General features: G+C 38.4%; 3 protein-coding genes and 1 long non-coding RNA gene across 8 annotated transcripts; 1 reads left to right on the top strand and 3 right to left on the bottom strand.

The window, feature by feature from the left end:
* Positions 1 to 136: 136 nt before the first annotated feature.
* LOC135628590 (26S proteasome regulatory subunit 7A-like) lies at positions 137 to 5,464 on the bottom strand. 2 transcript variants are annotated; one of them, XM_065135338.1, is made up of 6 exons: positions 5,154 to 5,464; positions 4,254 to 4,335; positions 2,438 to 2,529; positions 2,184 to 2,245; positions 790 to 939; positions 137 to 586 (listed from the first exon to the last, which is right to left on the bottom strand). In XM_065135338.1, exons 1-5 carry the CDS (start codon positions 5,235 to 5,237, stop codon positions 825 to 827), a joined length of 435 nt encoding a protein of 144 aa, XP_064991410.1. In that variant the 5' UTR covers positions 5,238 to 5,464; the 3' UTR covers positions 137 to 586; positions 790 to 824. The 2 variants fall into 2 exon arrangements, with proteins under 2 accessions (XP_064991410.1, XP_064991411.1); XM_065135339.1 differs by lacking the exons at positions 137 to 586; positions 2,184 to 2,245 and having other exon boundaries at positions 811 to 939.
* Positions 5,465 to 5,471: 7 nt separating this feature from the next.
* LOC135628591 (uncharacterized) lies at positions 5,472 to 7,722 on the top strand. The gene is made up of 2 exons (XR_010492902.1): positions 5,472 to 5,728; positions 6,222 to 7,722. It is a non-coding gene; the product is annotated as an uncharacterized LOC135628591 (long non-coding RNA).
* LOC135628589 (uncharacterized) lies at positions 6,026 to 7,713 on the bottom strand. Of its 4 annotated transcripts, none has more exons than XM_065135337.1 (6): positions 7,516 to 7,713; positions 7,202 to 7,435; positions 6,994 to 7,080; positions 6,781 to 6,930; positions 6,497 to 6,694; positions 6,026 to 6,395 (listed from the first exon to the last, which is right to left on the bottom strand). In XM_065135337.1, the coding sequence occupies exons 2-6, from the start codon at positions 7,298 to 7,300 to the stop codon at positions 6,246 to 6,248; spliced, it is 684 nt and encodes a 227-aa protein (XP_064991409.1). In that variant the 5' UTR covers positions 7,301 to 7,435; positions 7,516 to 7,713; the 3' UTR covers positions 6,026 to 6,245. The 4 variants fall into 4 exon arrangements, with proteins under 4 accessions (XP_064991409.1, XP_064991406.1, XP_064991407.1 ...); XM_065135335.1 differs by having other exon boundaries at positions 6,031 to 6,395; positions 7,206 to 7,435; positions 7,516 to 7,685; XM_065135334.1 differs by having other exon boundaries at positions 6,029 to 6,395; positions 6,781 to 7,080; positions 7,206 to 7,435; positions 7,516 to 7,711.
* A 4,291-nt stretch (positions 7,723 to 12,013) lies between the features above and the next one.
* On the bottom strand, positions 12,014 to 15,887 carry LOC103991330 (protein NEN1). The gene is made up of 6 exons (XM_009410743.3): positions 15,494 to 15,887; positions 15,236 to 15,393; positions 14,993 to 15,039; positions 13,780 to 13,843; positions 12,975 to 13,639; positions 12,014 to 12,391 (listed from the first exon to the last, which is right to left on the bottom strand). Exons 1-6 carry the CDS (start codon positions 15,870 to 15,872, stop codon positions 12,157 to 12,159), a joined length of 1,548 nt encoding a protein of 515 aa, XP_009409018.2. The 5' UTR covers positions 15,873 to 15,887; the 3' UTR covers positions 12,014 to 12,156.
* Positions 15,888 to 19,924: the final 4,037 nt, after the last annotated feature.

Genomic DNA, 19,924 nt, shown 5'->3' with positions numbered 1-19,924 from the left:
TGTTTATGAGATGCTAGAATTGTTGAGACCACCAAACATGCTGTCGAATGAATGCCACTGACTCAATAGGACGGACACATTGAATGGATGTTCATCAAATTGAAGAAAGCGTATCATGTGCACATCAACTGCGCCATTAAAATGAATCCCTGCCTGCTCAGCGTGAATACCTCCCCTCCCTCCTTCAAGAATAATAGCATGGACGGATGGTAAGGGTTACAACAGACAACCGTTTCGTTGATAATTTAATTTATAGGAGATTGGATTTGAATGCATACTTACAATTGAAGTGAGAAAAATGGTAGAGATAGATTCTCAGCAGTAAAAATCATAAGAACACAACAGTTTCACTCAGATGCTTGACAACCTGAAAAAGCTGGCGAACCATCCGAGCCCCTTCTCCAACATACTTTTGGACAAGCTCACTTCCGATGACACGAATAAAGCAAGCATCTGTTCTGTTAGCTACTGCTCTAGCTAGTAATGTTTTGCCAGTTCCTGGGGGCCCGTAACAGAGAACACCTTTTGGAGGATCAATACCTAGTTTGACAAACTTCTCTGGATGAAGCACAGGAAGTTCTACAACCTGAAGAAAAGATATGATGCACAAAGAATGTCAATAGATTAATATGCAAGTTGATGACCATGTGAACTTAAAAGCACACATTGCAAATGGCATAACATATGTAATTAGATTTTCTCCTGGTAAAAGTAACATATGTTATATAACCACTGGTAAATAAGTTAACCCTAAAAATTATGAAAAGATAAAAGACAAGTTCTACGCACTTCTCGCATCTTCTCAATTTGCTCCTTGCATCCACCTACATCATTGTATGTAACATCAGGCTTGGCTTCTCTTCAACCGTCATCATTGTAACTCTCGGATCAATCTTTGGTGGCAAAGGAATTTGGATCTGATACTTGTTCCTGTCAACTCTGCAAAGACATCCATAGAGAAATGATTCTCTGTTGCCTTCTTTTACTAATACCAAATTTGAACTTAAGACAGCAAAAAGTACTCTTGATATGAAGAGAAGATCACCAGGTTTAAAGGATGAAAGAAAACACATGCAATAACTGTAAGTGCAAATTGTTGATCATCTTAGCCAATATCTCTTTAGTAAAAGATTGGAGAGCAAATTCATTCAACTTTTCCATGTACCAGTAGACGAAACTCTTTTGTTAGCTTCCACCAAAGGGACTATGTAAATATTATGAAGAAAGGGTTTTTTTGACATAATCTGAATCCCTTAGCAAAATAGAAACACTTTTTTATCAAAGATGTCTCTCTATTTTTCTTGTATGGGCATTTCTGCAACCATCAACTCCAAAGAGCAGAACCAGAGTTTTGGATAAGAACTGTATACGTCCATGTAAAACAAATGTTTGCTTAAATAAAATTTCTAGGAGGGTTTGAAATTTAATATACTCTAAATTAAGAGACAATTTCTAAACGTTAAGACATAAACGTAAAATCAAAACTATGCATTTCCTACTTAAACTGTGGCACATGACATATCTCTCCTTGTGAAATGCATGATCAACCAAAGGAATGCTTATTCTCCTACAGCAACTCTCTCTTAAAGCCCATGAAAAGGCATCTCTAATCACCTCACCTACTAAATTACAAGCATCTAAAGAACACAGCTGGAATTTAACAAATTCTGATAACAATGGATATTATTATTTTGTACAAATCTGACAAGACAAATGTGCTACCTGTTGCCCTCTATATAATGGTTCATTTTCCCATCATTTAAATATAGGTTACTGTTTCTTTATCAATAATTACTATCTGAAACAACCACTTACCACCCATAGCATTCTTATCCCACCTAGCAAGAGTCAACTATGCATTGTAGACCCGACTATAAAAAGATGACATCCCATAAAACTCTTTTACAGTAGAAAGATAGTTAGTGAAAATGCTTTCCTACCTTGGTGCAAACCTGAAGTATCATCATACCACACACCTTATAAAAAGTTCCTCTTAAAGGTTCAACTAAGTACATACTCCAATGAGTCCAATCCAACATCAACTAGCTATTTTAGCTATGGTACTACCTCAACATTAAGCACTTTTTTTAATCACCTGTACCAAACTTTATTGAATTTTGGCTGTCAGCTCAAATAATAACAATAATATTGTCACATAAATCACATGAAAATATCTTTCTTACCCTACTCGCATCCCTTCTTCAATGTCAGTGGGAGAGACTTTATCTCCTAGTCCAACCACAAACTGCATGTGACAGACATTCCTTAAATATTCAATGTCAATACTTAGTAAAAAATATTAATCCCATTAAACAAGTCATTCTGTGTTTGGATTGATGATCTTTGTACATCTTGCGACCTTAAAGGGAAATAAGTAACTGATTCAAAACCAAAATAAATAAAGAGAAGAAACATAAGACCTCAGGAATAGAACTACCTGAAGAGGTTGCTCCTCCTGCATCATCTGTTTATTAGAGACTAAATCCCATTGACTTGGTGTTGCTAAACCAGTATCAGATTCCTTAATTCCTATTGGTTAAAAAGAAAAAGAATTAATAATAAACTCCATCAAGAATTGCTGATTAATAAAGGCTAGAATTATAAAAGAGCAAACCCTATCACATATAAGCTTTCTTCAGTGCAACTTTGAACTTACTATTATTCAATCCAAACCAAAAACATTTAAGCAGGACACCAGTAGCATATAAAACGTAGCACTACATTAACCTTTATGAATAAGCAAAGGGATTTTCTTAATTAAAATTCATCTCAATCATTTTATTCTTCTGGATAAAATAAGTATCAATAGCAAAGGAAATATACGGTCACAGAAGTATCATTCACAGAATCTAATATCCATTGAACCCATCCACCTAATGCACCACAGCATATCCCTTTTTTTTTTTTTTGTTCTCCTACAACAACCAGAATGTGGCTGCTGCTGGCAGACTGCTATGACCACCACCTCATTATAATAATAGATTTGCAAAAGTCAACTTAGAATCAACTGATTCCAACCAAGTTTCAATCAATAGCCAGTGATTTTGCGATCCAGCCATGAAATCAGTTGCATTGGATTACTACAGTTGTTTCTGAACCAGACTGGGTTGGGTTGAACCACTAAACAAATTACTCTGAAAGTTACACACAACCAAAAGTATGCAGGATTCAGTTAAGAGTTAAATAAACCAAAAAATCTCTGAAAATCAAATAGCACATTTAATCTTTACTAAGATGAAACTCGTATGATATCAGAAGAAAATTAATCAAAGACCATTGTTGAAAGAAAATCCTAACTAAAGTAAATATTTGAAGAAGACTATTATATAGTGGTTCTACTAAGTATAAGGAACTTATATTCCTAATGGTAACCACAAGAAAGCAATTTTCCTGTTACATCTGTCAGCAGTCTAATCCTTCTGCAATATTCGTTTCTACATAAAAAATCTCTCCATTTTGCAGCAAAGATTCTGAAACTCAGTTTTTATCTTAGCTTAAATCTTGCCTTATGCTTATTGAACTCTCATGTTATGCACCTAATGTCACAATTCACCAAGCAATCATGAACCTCCTAGAAGCGCAAAACCGTGTTATTTGATTCTTTATAACAGATTCCCCTTATGGTAATAATTACTGTATTGCCTCTTAACTTCAATTTTATCTATGAATCACAAGTTTTCAATACACTAGTATCATATTCTCATCTTAGTAATGCCCATAATCCACACATGGACCCATTTCATTGCCCAACAGTTTACAAGATGAACCACCACAGCAGACGTTGCCTTATTTTTGTTAGATTGCTAAGATTGTTAAACTCAAAATATTTATTCACTCACTCGATGAAACATAAAGACATAATCCACCCATCTACAGTAGCATATGTGTCTTCATTCTATAGTGTGATTCATGGATGGTTAAATTGAAGTAACGAGGTTCTTGATATCTCTAGGCCAAGAAATCAGTTTCCAGCATGCTTACATAAATCGACTTACCTTATTTTGTAGTGTGATTATGTAGCTTCACTTTAACCATCAAACTTTATCTCATTCAATCATTTCTTACTAGATTGTTATTGTAGAAAAGTAACTTCATAGCTTTCCAGTACATGCTATTCCAAGGGTTTACTAGCAATAACCATACAGTAGTTTCAAGGAATTGTCAACCAACAAATTCCTCACTGATCCTGGAAGGAGGAGAAAAAGTCTGAAATGCAATAATTAAAGAACAAGAATTTCTGTTCAAACACATACCACATAAATCATTAACCCTCTTTGCTAATTCCTTAATTTCTTTCTCGGTCTTCTTAATGCTGGCAGAGTAAGGCCCCAGACCCTGTTATCAAACCCAGACAGATCAATAACCAGAACATGAGTCACTAAAGATCGGTAACTACACAAAACAAGGTATCCCACAAGCCAAACGTGAACAAGAAAACGATAACCTAATGCAAAGAAAGTATTCAAACTGATGCAAGCAAAAAGCCTGATCCAGCTGATGCACAAGAAACCACGAAAAGCGACAGATAAATATTCAGAACGTATGGAATACAGATTTCTGAAACTATCTTTTGCATCCCAAAGATGAAAAGAAACTCTGCCACAAAAAAAAGGGGCAAAAACCAGTTTGATCCATACATCAATGAAGGCACCAGATGGATCTTTGCTAGATATGAATCATACGACTACGACCGAGACACACATTAAGAACAAAACTCTAAATCACACAGCAAAAATCTAGACCTTCCAGGAAAAGATTCGATTGATTCAATCTTGGACTCGAAGAGAGAAAAGAAAAGACGAGAGAAGGCGAAACTGAAGATTATATGACAGATCAAAGAGAGAGGGACCAAAAGGAAGCCCTTAATCACACCTGACAGCAAAAAGTTCAAGAACTTCTTGAAGAAAAACAGACAAAAGAATCGATCTTGGTCCCGAAAGGAGGAAAGAAGCGGCGAAGGAGGAACCGAAGATTATACGAATGATCAAAAAGGACAGAGTGAAGAGGAAGAGACCCTGGTTCTTGATAAAGAACCGACGAACGACTCGATCTTGGACTCGAAGAGATGAAAGAAGGGGGAAGAGAAGCTTAGATGACAGATCAAAGAGAGGGAAGGAAGAGGAGGGCGACGCAGCGGAGGAAGGGCAACTCACGTAGGTCTTGAGGAGGGCGATGTCGTCCTCGTCGAGGGGGCGAGGGTTCTTCTCGCTGGTGTCATCCTCGGGCTCGGGTGCCATGCCGATCTCTCGTCGCTCTGGTCTCGCTGTCTCCCTTCCCCCGCCTTGCCGTATGAATTTGCCGCCGTTATTCGAGAGAGAGAGTAGTGATTTGACATAAGTTCTTATACCATCAATGAACGATTGAGATGTGATGATGGATATTATGGGAGAGAATCTTGACCGTCCATAGGTCTTATAGCAGGCGTCTTCTCCCAAGCGCCTGCGGTTGCGCCATCACCTTGGCGGCGTCCTTGCCCTTCGACGGCTTTTCTGCCGTCAACTCGGAAGACTCGTCAATTGACCCTTCCGCTACTCGGCTCCGTCTTGTTTCCCTGCTGCCGAAGGTAATGCTACAGCAAGAAGAACGACGAGCACCGGTAGAAAGAAGGCGGCAAAGATCTGTCAGAACTCCTGTCAGGAGGCACTCGGACGCCCATACCCTATATGATTCGATTTCTTGAGACTCGCACGGAACGGAGATGAGAAGGCTCTCAAGGAGGCAGATTGAGGTACGATTGCACGCGAGTGCCACGCTGTGCCGGCACGGCAGCGTATCAAATGAACCGTGCTTTTCCTATCGTCTCGGCTTCTACTTGTTTGTGTCATGCCCTCTTTATGTTTGTATTAATTTCTGACCAAAGCAAAGACCATCAGTGGTAAGGTTGGATGCATTCCAGGTTCAGATCTTATCATCAACGCGACTGTGAGATTTGCCTGCACCTCGTGCAATGTTTTTGATTCAATTGCATTGACAATGTGACCACCAACCATTCTACTCAAGCATTACAAGAGCACCAGAATATATATATATATCATTGTCTTGATCACCATTAAAATTGTTGATCCATTGTTGCAGCTTCTTTTGTACACTAATTTTTCCATGTCATACATTTTGCTGCGTTGTTTTGGTATCTTGAGATACATTGAAGAATGCGTTGAACAAGAATTTTTCGTCAGAAAACAAATTAGATCACGAGATTTCTTCTTCTGTTTTGTGGACAGGTACAGACTTCGTTGACTTCAAGCTCAGGAGATCCCTCTCAGCTCAGAAGAAGTTGCTGGAGTTTGAGCTGCAGCTCCATGTTTCTTCAGTTTCTCTCTACGGAACTTGGCATAGTCCGAGATCAGGCCGACATCCACTTCGTGCTTCATCTTCTTTAACAGGCTCCTCAGAAGCTGCAGCATCCAAGCTAACATTGTCAAACCTTTTAGCCCTTGTCAATCCATCAAAATCCTAAGGAGCATTGAATTATTGGCTTTGCAGTCATCGATCTTACTGTATCAGCAATACTTCTGAGGACACCTTCTGGGACTAGTTGAAGGACCGGAGGAAGGATCATGCTGATGCCCATCTCCAGATGACCCATGAGCCTCCTGCTGCTGCTGCTCCGATCTGGATACAGCACTCCCTGGACACTGAGAGCAAAATGTGGTGGCATCTGGATGTCCTGCAGGCCTTGGAGCTCCCACCTGGTCTGCAAGCACACGTCGGACGCTTGAGATGATTCCGAGAACAAATGGTACTTAGTTGAGACCGCAGATGAATGATCCAACTAATTACAGCTTGAAGCACCAGGACACTGGTGGCATGTCCAGGGACACCGGGCGGGTAATCTTCCCCACTGGATTTGTGTCTCAGCCGCATGACGACAACCGGGTTCGCCGATGCAAAGAGGAAGTGGATCGGCAGCATCTGTATCCTCCACTCTTCCTGCAATGAGCCAGTTGTTACAGTTGGTGCAGAAGGACGGAAACAGAGACGAAAAGGGCTCACATCATTCAGTCTCTTGCTTCTTCGTTTGTCTGGAAACATGGCTCGGAAGACTCGAGGTCGATCGCAGAGGTATTCATCAAAGGAGACCTGCATTGTAAGTGCTTCTGGTGAGAAAAATCACTGCCAATTCATCTGAAAGTTGAAGCCGAGTGATGAAACAGGATCTGTTCGCTCGATGTTCTTGATACACAGACTGAGAAGGAGATGCCTGCCCCGGGAGTTTCGTGGAGGGGAATGTCGGTGGAGATGTTGGAGGAGAAGGTGACGACGCCGGGCCGGGAATCGAAGCCACTGATGTTGGCGTCATTGGCTGAGCTCCTGGCTGCAGTTGGAAGGGGTGGAGGATGAGACCAGTGATGCAATCTGTGCTTCTTGGTGCTGGCCATCTCTTCCTTCCTCTTCGGCCATCTCCAAATGGCAGCGTCTCTTCTACTACCTGCAGCTGTTTTGAAGCAGTAGCATATATCATATGGTCCACTGTGGGCATCGAAGCTGAGGCACGGGTCTGGGCAGCAGCTTTACCTCCTCCACGGACAAGGGGAAGTCTGCTGAGGCTGGAAGATCCACCAGCTGCTGCAACCTCAACCATCCCTTCTCTGTCTTTCTCCCTCTCTCTAGGTCTCAAAGAAGGCAAATTTATCATGTCCCAGCGAAAGCTATCTGTAAGAGCATAGATTGGGAAGAAAAGGACCAATGAGATGTGAGGTTTGAGATTTTGTCAGATTTCAATGCTTGTTAGCATCTCCCTATCGTCTCTTGGCCAGTTGAGGCTGGCGCATGTTCAATGGACCACCTGGAGTGCACGCCGCTGGTTCCAAGTCAGGTCCCCGTTGACTTCAGTTAAATGATTGGTCGGATTCGGTAAACGGCGGCACTCCTTGTCATCCAACTTAACCAAACCTCTAACACAGGTTGTTTCTTTAGAGGTTTGGTTAACTGAATAGACTATGGTGTGATAAGGTTTTTCATGGGGTCTATTTGTGACATGAGAACTGGTTTTTATAATGTCTCATAAGATGTTTTTTTGGGTTCTAATAAAATGACCTTGAGTATCAAAGATGGATAATTATATATTTTTTTTTATAGTTAGTTATGTTTAGTATTTCGATTTTTAAGAAGTTATGTTGGTATTCATATACTTATGAAATTGAAATATTTAATCTTATTTCTCCTCACGTCGTTGTCTCTACTGATGAAATATTTAATCTTAATTAGCCCGATAAATTTTTAAGAAATTATTTTCCTTTTGATTTATCATAATTCTTGAAATATCTCCAATATTTGATTATACGTTTTGGATCAATATATACAGTGAACCTTTTCACCGATTTATATCAATTATCATTGTGCTATTAACCACTTAAATCCTTTTAATGATCTATATTTGTTTATTTCTTGTTTTACTTTATTGGCACGTACAAGCAGATCTTTATATATCAGAAACCCTCTAGAAGATGAACTATCAGTGTAACTCAACATGGCTTAGTTGATGTGCAAATTCTATCGATAACCCATATCGGTTTTCTTTTTTATTTATCATGAAAGATTTGATCATTACATAAATCAACATATTTATATTTTATTACACGTAACTCTTCCTGCGTCAAGATTGGACCGAATAATAGCAAACCGAGTCCGAGTACTAATAGTACATCAAAATCACATTTTTCATCATTATTATATTTGCTCACCATAAATTAATGATTGCATCTTCATGCACTGGTGGCACATTTATCTCGGATCTATGCACGTGTTAGCATAGCATCCACCACTGTATCGATATCGTAGCAATCCCTTTCTTTAGTCATACATTAGTGGTGGCACATTTATCTCGGATCTATGACTTCAAAGTCACTATTCTTAGATACATTAATTTGATTATGATCATTCCACGAAAATACGGATTGTGCCAAAAAGATTAAAAACAAATTTTCTTCTTTTTCTTTATAAATTTTTCTTTCTATTTTATTAGAAAAAGAAGATGAAATAATTATCATGGATTTAAAATTAAAATTGATTCTTAGGTAAATCAATTGCGAAATGGTTTTGTAGAGTGTCCGATATCTCTTTTATGTGAAAATATTCAATTCTCATAAGATCTTCTGGACTCTTATTCAAAGGTCCAATAATGTATGTATATCTAACCTTTTGAGATAATTATAGGTCTTGAAAGGTAATTCTGATTGATAAATAAAAATACATTTCAATGGAATTTCTTTTTTGTTTTTCTTTAGATTAGTTAATCTATCTTGAAAGGTAAAAATGGGTAGAGTAAACCTGTTTTTATTTTCTTTAAAATTAATGTCTTCTTCCTTGTAGAAAAGGAATAAATAAATCAATTAAATTACAAGAAGCTTCACAAAGTGCTTCCTCAGGTGTTAAACTTCCATTCGTCCATATTTCTAGAAAAAGTATCTCTTGTTTTTCATTCTCATTTCCATAAGAATGAATACTATGATTAGCATTTCGAACCGGCATAGATACAGCACCTATAGGATAACTTCCATTTTGAGAGTTAGTTGTTGGCTTCGTACGATATCCATGATCTCGCCTGATTTGTAATCCAATACACAAATCAATTGGTTCCGTCATGTTAGCTATATGTTGTGTTGTGTCAACTATTTCCACGGAAGGTGGTGAGATGATATCTTGAGCGGTTACGTATTTAGGGCCCCCGACGCAAATGGATGTGTCTCTAACTCCATATATATATATTACTTCTCAATACAATTTCTTTCAAATTTAGTAAAATTTCATGTACCGAATCTTCAATACCTATTATCGTAGAATATTCATGCAGCACTTTCTCCGAGTTTGCACGTGCGATACATGTTCCTTCTATTTCTCCAAGTAAAGCCCTTCGCATGGCAATACCTATTAGTATCGGCTTGACCTTTCATAAGCGGGGATAGAACGAAACGACCATAATAAAGACGTTTACTGTCTACTCTCGATTCAACATACCTCCACTGTAGTATTAGAGTGGCTCCTGCTACTTCCTCTCGAACCATACTATACTAATACTATTATTTGACCAGATCATTGAATCATTTATTTCTCTTGAAATCCATTTTTTTCTTATTTCTACACACGTCTTTTTTTAGGGGGTCGACATCCATTATGTGGCATAGGTGTTACATCACGTACGAAACTTAATAGTATACCACTTCTATGAATGGCTCGTAATGCTACATCTCTTCCGAGACCAGGACCTTTTATCATAACTTCTGCTCGTTGCATACCCTGATTAACTACTGTACGAATAGCATTTAGTGCCGTCGCTTGAGCAGCATAGGGTGTCCCTCTTCTTGTCCCTTTGAATCCGGAAGTACCAGCGGAGGCCCAGGAAACCACCCGACCTCATACATCTATAACAGTTACAATGGTATTGTTGAAACTTGCTTGAACGTGAATAATTCCTTTTGGTATTCTATGTCCAATCTTACGTGAACCAATACGCTCATTCCTACGTGAACCGATTCTTGGTATAGCTTTCGTCATATTTTATCATCTTATAAATATAAGTCTGAAATATTCGGAAAGAAAAGATACGGAAATATCCATTTCATATTAAAAGAAATCCTTTACTTTTGTCTTTTCTTTAGAAAGTTCATTATCCCTTATAAATATAAGTCAGAAATATACCTTTTCGACGTATGCATGCATGCATGGGATAAGAAGATGCCAATAACAGTTACGTAAAAGTGAGCCTCTCCCATGACCATGCCCATGCCCATTGCCCTTTGCCCTAATCTCCTAACCGCCCAGTCGTCATGCTTCACTCCCAACATCTCCATAAATACCTCCTCCGAACCATAAACCTACTTCCATCCTGTTTTTGGTTTCTCCTCGTTCACCACCATGGGGAGAGGATTCTTGTTCGCTGCCTTTCTCGTTGCGGTAGCATTCTCCGGCTTGCCGTTGGTTGGGGATGACATCGCGTCGGAGGAGAAGCTCTTGGACTTGTACGAGAGGTGGCAGAGCCACCATGGCGTGTCACGCAGCGTCGACGAGAAGCGCATCCGCTTTGATGTTTTTAAAGAGAACGCTAACTACGTGTTCGCGTCCAACAAGAAAGCCAAGCCTTACAAGCTTAGCCTCAACAAGTTCGGCGATACGGCGAGGGAGGAGTTCAAGAGGACGTACGCAGGGACGAGGACGTTCAAGAGTAAACCTGTTTTTATTTTCTTTAAAATTAAGAAAATAAATTGGGAAGAAAAGGACGAATGAGATGTGAGGTTTGAGATTTTGTCAGATTTCAATGCTTGTTAGCATCTCCCTATCGTCTCTTGGCCAGTTGAGGCTGGCGCATGTTCAATGGACCACCTGGAGTGCACGCCACTGGTTCCAAGTCAGGTCCCCGTGACTTCAGTTAAATGATCGGTCGGATTCGGTAAACGGCGGCACTCCTTGTCATCCAACTTAACCAAACCTCTAACACGGTTGTTTCTTTAGAGGTTTGGTTAACTGAATAGACTATGGTGTGATAAGGTTTTTCATGGGGTCTATTTGTGACATGATAACTGGTTTTCAAAAATATCGTGAATCACTGTCTCATTGGATGCTTTTTAGGGTTCTACTAAAATGCCTTGAGTGTCAAAGATGGATAATTATATATTATTTTTTAAATTAATTATATTTAGTATTTTGATTTTTATGTTGATATTTCTATACTTATGAAATTGAAATATTTAATCTCATTTATCCTCATGTCGTCGGTTCTTTGTGCAGCGAAAACATGATGCCTCTATTAGTAATTTATTGAGCTTAAACATTTCAGGCAATGTCATTAAAAGTGGTACTCAACTTATTCTATTCACCAATGCATCAAACATTTCTCAGGACACAGTTTGCAACGTAAAAGGTGGCACATAACAAATAACTTGGCAATCCCAGCAAATAAATAAGTTGGAACAGTTTAGTGTAGTAGCAAATACATTGAAGATTGTAAATCTGAAATGTCGAGTGAGTCCATTAGGACTCAAATGCATGAAATTGCTCGGTATATGTTAGACACATGTTAAAGTGATCAACAAATATTATTAAGCATCAGGATAAATCAAATAATAACTGAACAATTACACTCACATGTTATGCATAATGTTTCTACATCACATGTTAATGGTGAGCAGATTCTACCATATACCTTATATCAAGCTCTTCCTATCTGGAATTGACAACCAGTCTTCTGGCCACCAATCTTATACCAGCATTCTGTTGGTAATCATAGATGTCTGTGGAGAAACAAGCATCTACAGCAGTTCCTGAAAGAAATATTTGATCGAGCTCAGCAGCATCTAATTTACTCAACTCAAGCTTCTGCATGTTCCCACGAGGGTCCTTCTGGTATATGTCTATCGAGGAAACAGCTCCATCACCATTTGCCACGGTTGGGATGCTGTACGACAATGTCAATTAATTGTAAGGTTCTAATCAAAATGTAAAAGGCACAAAAAGGATCAAACACATGGAGTACACATGCACGCCCCTTAAAAGATGGGCATGATAAACCAAAACTGAAATCTGTGCAAGGAAAACTTATGGATGAATAAGCTTTCGATTAGTTTTTCGATGCTTAATTTTAGCAGGGGAAATAGGAAAGGGAAAATCTAAGGTCAAGTCACCTTGGATTTTGCAGCAGTACATCATATTCCAACTCTTTCTGGGATACAGAACTCCTTTAGTTATGTGATAAAATATTGCAGAAAGTATAAATCATTTGTTTTCTTTTAGTTATAAGCATAGGACAAAGGCAAGAACATGCAAAACACTGTGATTATCACACTAACCAACTTGGTACCTATTTGCTGAATTATTAGCTACTTAACCTGTTCCACAAAGGTCTTGACAAAGTGCATGTCCCAAAATCTCCAGAACAATTTATGCTAAGATTGTTGGATAAAGGTGTAAGATACTTAGACCACAGGGAACTAACTCGCCGCAGATGAATGGTAAAAGTATTTAGATCTCAGGGAACTTACTGCAGGCGAATGGTAAAAGTATTTGAGTAGTCATTCCTCTTTAGCAGAGTTCGCCATTCAGAGTTGCTACCAGAATTTTCAGATGATATTTGAGCAACTTGGTCGCAGACATCCAAAACCTTGCACAAGTTCTCTGGAGCATCAACCACAATACTAAGTTTTGGCCGTCCGGCATAGTCCATAAATTTAGAACTGACCCCAAAATGGATCCTCATTCCCATACAACAAAGCTGCAAAGGGCAATCTCTGTGAAGTAGGATTGTCTTGCGACTACCTTGGATCACGGGTGCACTGATCTGCTGTGGCAACACTTCATCAGGCTTCAAAAATCCAGCATGACTACTGGAACTTTCAGATGCGGGAGTTGTGGCACAGGGCATCTCAGAGTTACATGCTGGTTCTGTCTGCAAGGAATCTATTTTCATCTGCTCCATATGTGACGCCAAGTCAGAAGGAACCCCTTTTGATATCGGCATACTGGATCCAGCTCTATCATTGGGCTCCAATATAACCTGGCTCAAGTCTGATTTTTGTTTCCTGCTGAATGGAACAACAGAAGAGTTTGGACTTTGATCAGCAGAAGTACGGCCATTAGCCTCAGTTCCGGATGCTGTGTGATTGTACTCCAAACTGGCCATAGAAAACACATCTGGGAGACTCGCCTCCTGTGGAAACTAGACTTTTAGCTAATTGTACCCCCAAATAAAAATGAAAGGAAGGCCTTAACCAGGCCACAACCACTGGAAAAGTTTATACCTTTCCTTCAAAAAAAAAATCACACCATGGAAAAAAGTTGTATACTTACCAAGAAAAGAACGGTAGCACAATACTTGAACACTTCTAGGTTCATTCGAACATCATCTAAGCTCCTGACCAGACAGAGATTTATGAAAAGACATTAGTCTGGAATTATATCAAAACTTATTGTTAAATCTAGACAAAGGCCAAGCATGGATCCATGTTTGCAGTCATTTACTCATTATGCAAGAATTAGACAAATGACCAGAACAAAGGATGAGATTGAATTGCTCCTCATAGTCCTGTAGGATCTATTGAAGTCCTTACTCTTGCTCAGTTGTCTCTGTTACCAGGCAATATAGCATGAACAATCACATAACTATGATGACAGAGGAACACGAATACGCTGTGCTACATGATCCATCAAGCTTGGCTGAATATGAACAGAACAATATATTTACAAAGAAGGGACAAGAGATTCCACATAAGAATTTATTGTGCTAATTCAATGGAAAACATGTGGATACCCAAATGAGGAAAGAAGGATCCAAAAGCATACATAGATAATGGTCATTTACATAAAATTCAGGGTATCAGAATGAAATAAATCCAAGAAGGAGAACATTTAAGCAGAACCGTGACCAGAAAATATATGGAACAACTTGTAAATTATAGAATATCAACTGAAAGGCGAAGTGAAGACCTAGAATTTGTCAACCTTTTGGAATGCTGTATCTCTATTTTCAAACAACTAATGGAGGTATCATCCACTAACTTTTGTCACTGTTCATATCAACAATCAAAACTCTAGGAAGTCCACTGGAAATTCTGAAGGCAGAAGTCTTAAAAACACTCCCCTTCAATATACGGTGCATTTTGGGTACTCTGCCATGCTAAAGAATGATCATACCTCAAATTAGATAATTCCATGCTTTTTTGGATTCTCAAACTCAACATAGCTTACTATCGATGACATCAAAAATTCGATTGATGATCAACGGCTTGGCTGCTAAAGGTTCATCTACAACCGACCTCTATATTACTGTTTTTTTCTTGCCTGCACTAAGCAATTCTAATTACAGGTTAAACAAACTGTAGTATTTACCAACTTCTCATAAGCATACAGATGCAGGCATCTTAATACAATAGCGATTCTGCTAGTTCAGATCAATAGCAGGAAGCAGACCAATGAAACTAAAAGAATATAACACATGTCTCGCTCATAACCTTGATTAGAAGCAGAGACCTTTCTCAGTTTAGGTTACTGGTAGAATAGATACCTGTGTGTCTGTTTTCCGAGACCAAAGTAAGACGCCAAACTAGCCATCTGCAGAAAAGATCATCCCAATCATGTTTCCGTTAATCTAAAAAGCAATTGGAGGTAGCTGGGACGGTAAATTGAGATACGCAATGTCCGAAACCCTAGAAAGTTCCACTTTTTGGATCCGAGAACAAGCGCTAAGCCAAAGCAAGCACAGATGGAGAAGACCAAGATTAATACATCTGAAATTGGGCAACAGTACCTTCATGTCGCCAGCCCTTCTCCCGAAATTCTTCGTGAGCAAAGGCAAGGTATCGATTATGCCTCTGGGCTCGGGAGCAGGCCGCCCGATCTCTGAGAACGCCTCCCTTATGCGAGGGCAATCGAACCTCAGAATGTTGTGCCCAGCCCACACCCGTCCTGTTCATCAACAGCGCACTCAAGGATCACAACCAACACGAGGCAACTCGGCGGTCAGAAGTGGAACAGAGGGCAAATAGAAAAGGAGCGAGTTTCTCACCCTGGAGGACGTTGAAGACGTTGTCGGCGACGTCTCGGAAGTACGGCGCGGTGGCGACGGCGTCCCTGGTGATGCCGTTGCATCGGACAGAGGCGGTGGAGATGACGCCGAGGTCCGCGGGGCGGATGAGGGTGGAGTAGCTCGCTACCTCCACCAGCCGCCGCGGGCATAACACGATGGCCCCGAACTCCAGCAGCGAGAACCCGTTGCCGCCGCCTCCGCGGCCCGGCACCGACGTCTCCACGTCGAAGAACGCGATCTCTACCCCGCCCGTCTCCATCTGGTCGGCTTCGTCCTTGCTCTCGGGTTGATAGGCTGTCCCGTTTCTTGTACTGCTACGGCGGGCCCCCGCTTTGCTTCCGGTCGAAGTACGCGGCATCGCCCGTTGATCGTTGAGGATGATGCGTCGAGCGAGCAAATGGACGGTGGATGTACGGTTAAACAAAGATGCTCGAATTGGTGCGAATCTGTGGGTGAGGCTCGAAAGCATGGAATGGATTGTGGTACGGTGATGGGATGGCTTGTGAGACTCGCTTATAATCATTCCAAGCTTGTGGTAAGGTAACTAACTTTGGGATGTGGAGTCCGAGGTTGCTTTTGTTTTTGATTTTTTTTTTTAAGAAGGTAGTTAATCGTTGGGAGAAATCAAGGGAATATGAATTTTTTTAGAAAAATATATATTACATAAAAAAAAATCAAATGCACTCACTCTCTAAAAATAAATAATATCTAAAAGAGATGACGTTGTATCGATCATCTAGTTCTAAATGTTCGTTGTTATTTTTGAAATCAGACTCAATCCTAATGTTTCGAATGTTTCATCATTTAAAATAATTTATATAATTTTTATGTATAATATATGTTTGCTTTATAATATATGTTTTCAATATATATACATTTATCATTAGATTTTTTTTACGACAAGACCTTCACCCTCATTTTTATCATGAATTCATTCTAATTAATTTTATATCATCCATCCATATGTTATTCTTATTTTGATTATCGAGGCTTTCTAATTGTTCCCAATGAATATCGTACTATTATTATCAGTCTTCCAAATAAGTCAAAGGTATATAACAATTAAAGAGTCTTGATATTAATAGACTCGATAATCGAAATCATATCTTCTTCATTTATATACCTCTAGTTTGACTTGTATAATATCTCAAATCTTGTTAGCAAAAATATATCAAAAAATAAATAATTAATTGATTTATATTTTTGTTAACATAAAAGACTACATTCTAAGTCTCAAAACATACAATCTCTCTAAGGTAAGGATACATGATATATAAATATTCAACTTTTTTTTTTTAATTCGATGAATAATTGAAAACTTAGTACCATACACTATCTATCCCTACCATGGATGTGACTTTTGAGATTCGATGAATTGACATATAGATTTTTCTTGTTTTAGAAAAACATAAGTTTATAATAGTATTGTTCACTATATTATAGTATTTTTTGATATTATTGAAAACACTATAACATAGTGTAAAAACATAAATTTTATTATTGGTAGGCCACCTTCCTCCTTATTGTTATTAAGTTGCTTAATATTTTATATGCTCCTTTCACCACAAATACTCCTTTAGGGCTTTTTGTCTAAACTCACTAATCATTATCAAGGGATATAGACACATAAATTCCACTAACCACCTCTTTCACACGAAGAAAAAGAGAATCATATTTGTTCACATCTCAAGCTGTCATTAGAAATCAAATCTAACGCAAAAAAAAATATGAGAAACTATCCTCACATTTACAAAAGTATGCCAAAAACATAATGATGTATAGGAAATCCATGAGTCAGCCCACATAGAAATCATATTTTTTTATCGACAATGATTTTAAATTCCTCTCTAACCTTCCTAAGTTGGTTATGTATGTTTTTATTACAACCCAACTCAACCCATAGGTGAGGAATGTCATACTTAGCTCTAATAACTAATACCTAAAGTTACTAAATACCATTAAAAATGAGAAGGAGTCTTTGGGCACAAATTGCTTCTTTGACTCTAAAGAAGTCCTTATTACCTAGACCCCCTCCTCCTTATCCTTATAAACTATATCTCAACTAATGAGATGGAGTCTTTTAGAATCTTACTTATCATACCACTAGAAATCCCTAGAGAGTTAGGACATGTAATGAAGGATCTTCTCAAATACCCAGCTATTAAGGACATGGATTCAGAGGGCATTGAGCACAAAATTAACCAAGACCAATCTTTCCACTTTAATAAGGTATCTATTGTACGAGCAAAGATTGATGGCTTTTAGAAAGCCTACCTAAACCTATAAATGTTCTAATATATTTGAAGGACTATACCCCCCTCCTTGATACCTAATGAGTTGCAAACCTCATGTATGATGTTGAAAGAGGCATTTTTGAAAAAATAGATATTTGATTTAACCACATTGACCCGTAGACAACACCTAGAGAATCCTTAAAATTGAAATATAAGATCGATGAGTAGCTCTAAAGGAAAGGATGAGATTGTTTGTAAATATAATATGAGAGATTCTCATCACTTTCAGGTTGAAAGGAAGAATCCTCTTATTAGAAATCTCATAAGAAATCAATGAGGAGAGAATCGATTAGATTAAAAAAAAAACTATGAGAGTGAATCCCCCTACCTAATCCCTTTTACTACAGAACTAGTTAGAGGTAGTGTCATTGATAAGATAAGTAAAGCTAGGAGATGAAACACATGCAACCACTCAATGAATCTAGAATGATAACTTAGTTGCCTCGTTACTAACTCATTTGAATCGTAAGTTTTTTTTTGGTCTAGTTTAAAGAGGATCAAATGAGATTTTTCTTTAAAATAAGATATAGAATAAATAAGTTCAAATACTATATTTATATCGTCATATATATTTCTAATGAAAGAGCCAAGTAACCCTTTTATCCTATTAGCAATGATTTTAGAGAGCAATTTATAGATGACATGATATAATGAGATTCATAAAAAATCCTTGATCGTACTAATATTCGCACATTTTGATACCAACTAGTTGAGATGGTAATAGTTATTCCAAAAATATAGATAGAAATTTATGTTAAATTTATTAGGGTTTAGGCTTTTGACTTTGCCTAAATGCTTAAGAGCCTTAACAATTTTCTCCCTTAAGAAATCTTTCACCAAAAAATCATGGGAGAAAGAAGGAATATTATGAAGAAAGTTTTTAGGGAGAAGAGATATTTGAAAGGCCAAAATACTAATTAACAAATTCTTATAGAATTGATTTAGGATTAGAAATCTTAGTTACTTCATAAGACTTGAGGGTTAAAATAAGATTATTTTTATGTCTAGAGCGGGCCACCTTATGAAAGAATTTAAAATTTCTATCCTCACCCACTATCCAATTCAACTTAGCTCTGATCCACCACTTATGAAAGGATTTTGATAGCCTCATAACGGGAGAATGATAACCTTCTCTATAGACCTTAGGTTTAGATCCAATGTTGACACAAGTCTAAAAGGATCAAGTCCAATCCTTCTAGCTTGAGTAATGGGAAAAAGCCAACCTCGAATGCATCCTCTTCAAACCCAACTACTCTAATAAGTTCATGATCTCTAAGCTTTGGTGAAATCAAGATTAGCTAATCCTATGACAATGCCTCAACCTTAAGCTGTCATTTAGTGGTCAAAGTTCAAACATGGCTTCCTCTTCAAGATGATCATTTAATGCTATTGATCATTCTTTCTCTTTATAGTCCCCCTTGTTGTCATAGTGTCAGATAATCGTGAGAGATCATGCTAGCAATTCCTTATCACTATATTTAATGGTACCGTCTCTTGCTACAACCTATAAGGGTAGATTGAAGAAAGGCAAGGCCATCCCCACTTCCTAGGTTAGTCCTTTCTCTAAACCTTTTAGGGAACCCATCTCGCTTCCTCTCTCCAACCCCTTTTTCCCCCTTCTTTCTATCGAGACTATTGTCACCTCAGCTAACCCTTCCTCTAAATGGGAGCCTTTACTCTTCGTGTCTTTTGTTTATACAAGTGTTCATAGCAAGAGGCTCGTATTGTTGACACGACTCACTCCTCCCTTTGATGCTCTAGGTTGATAAAATGATAACTGCATTCAAAAAAATCATTGACGAAAGTGCTATAATGGGTGACAACTTGTTCAATGGAGACTGGAGCCAGAATAGGCAGCCTCAACCCCTAAATATCGAACCAGAATATGATGTCATCTCCGTCAGGAAAGCCTAAATCACTTCCTACTTTCATTTATGTTCTGTAATAAAAAAAGAAAATGTGATAAACCTACTTCTCTTTTGATTTCTATTTTGGTTGAGACCTTTGTCCCTCCATTTTATTTTTCCCAACATTGTTTCTTCATGAGCATGAATATACTTTCTTGGAATTGTCAATGGTCCCTTAAGAAACATTACATGGAGATCATTTTTGGCCT

The sequence above is a fragment of the Musa acuminata genome, chromosome BXJ3-1 (genome assembly GCF_036884655.1).
Source record: "Musa acuminata AAA Group cultivar baxijiao chromosome BXJ3-1, Cavendish_Baxijiao_AAA, whole genome shotgun sequence".
NCBI lineage: Eukaryota > Viridiplantae > Streptophyta > Magnoliopsida > Zingiberales > Musaceae > Musa > Musa acuminata.
This window is presented reverse-complemented; position numbering and strand designations above follow the sequence as displayed.

Excerpts from the sequence above, each read along its gene's own strand:
- LOC135628590 (XM_065135338.1), bottom strand. The coding sequence starts at position 5,237 with ATGGCACCCGAGCCCGAGGATGACACCAGCGAGAAGAACCCTCGCCCC. Across the intron at positions 2,530-4,253 it reads GAGGGTTAATGATTTATGTG|GAATTAAGGAATCTGATACT; the intron begins GTATGTGTTTGA and ends TTTAACCAATAG. Across the intron at positions 940-2,183 it reads GAAGAAGGGATGCGAGTAGG|AGTTGACAGGAACAAGTATC; the intron begins GTAAGAAAGATA and ends ATGTCTTTGCAG.
- LOC135628589 (XM_065135334.1), bottom strand. The coding sequence starts at position 7,636 with ATGATAAATTTGCCTTCTTTGAGACCTAGAGAGAGGGAGAAAGACAGA. Across the intron at positions 7,436-7,515 it reads TCCCCTTGTCCGTGGAGGAG|CTGCAGGTAGTAGAAGAGAC; the intron begins GTAAAGCTGCTG and ends GCTTCAAAACAG. Across the intron at positions 6,695-6,780 it reads GTGTCCTGGTGCTTCAAGCT|ACCAGGTGGGAGCTCCAAGG; the intron begins GTAATTAGTTGG and ends GTGTGCTTGCAG.
- LOC103991330 (XM_009410743.3), bottom strand. The coding sequence starts at position 15,872 with ATGCCGCGTACTTCGACCGGAAGCAAAGCGGGGGCCCGCCGTAGCAGT. Across the intron at positions 13,844-14,992 it reads CTCGGAAAACAGACACACAG|GAGCTTAGATGATGTTCGAA; the intron begins GTATCTATTCTA and ends CTGTCTGGTCAG. Across the intron at positions 12,392-12,974 it reads ACTTTTACCATTCGCCTGCA|CATCCCAACCGTGGCAAATG; the intron begins GTAAGTTCCCTG and ends ATTGTCGTACAG.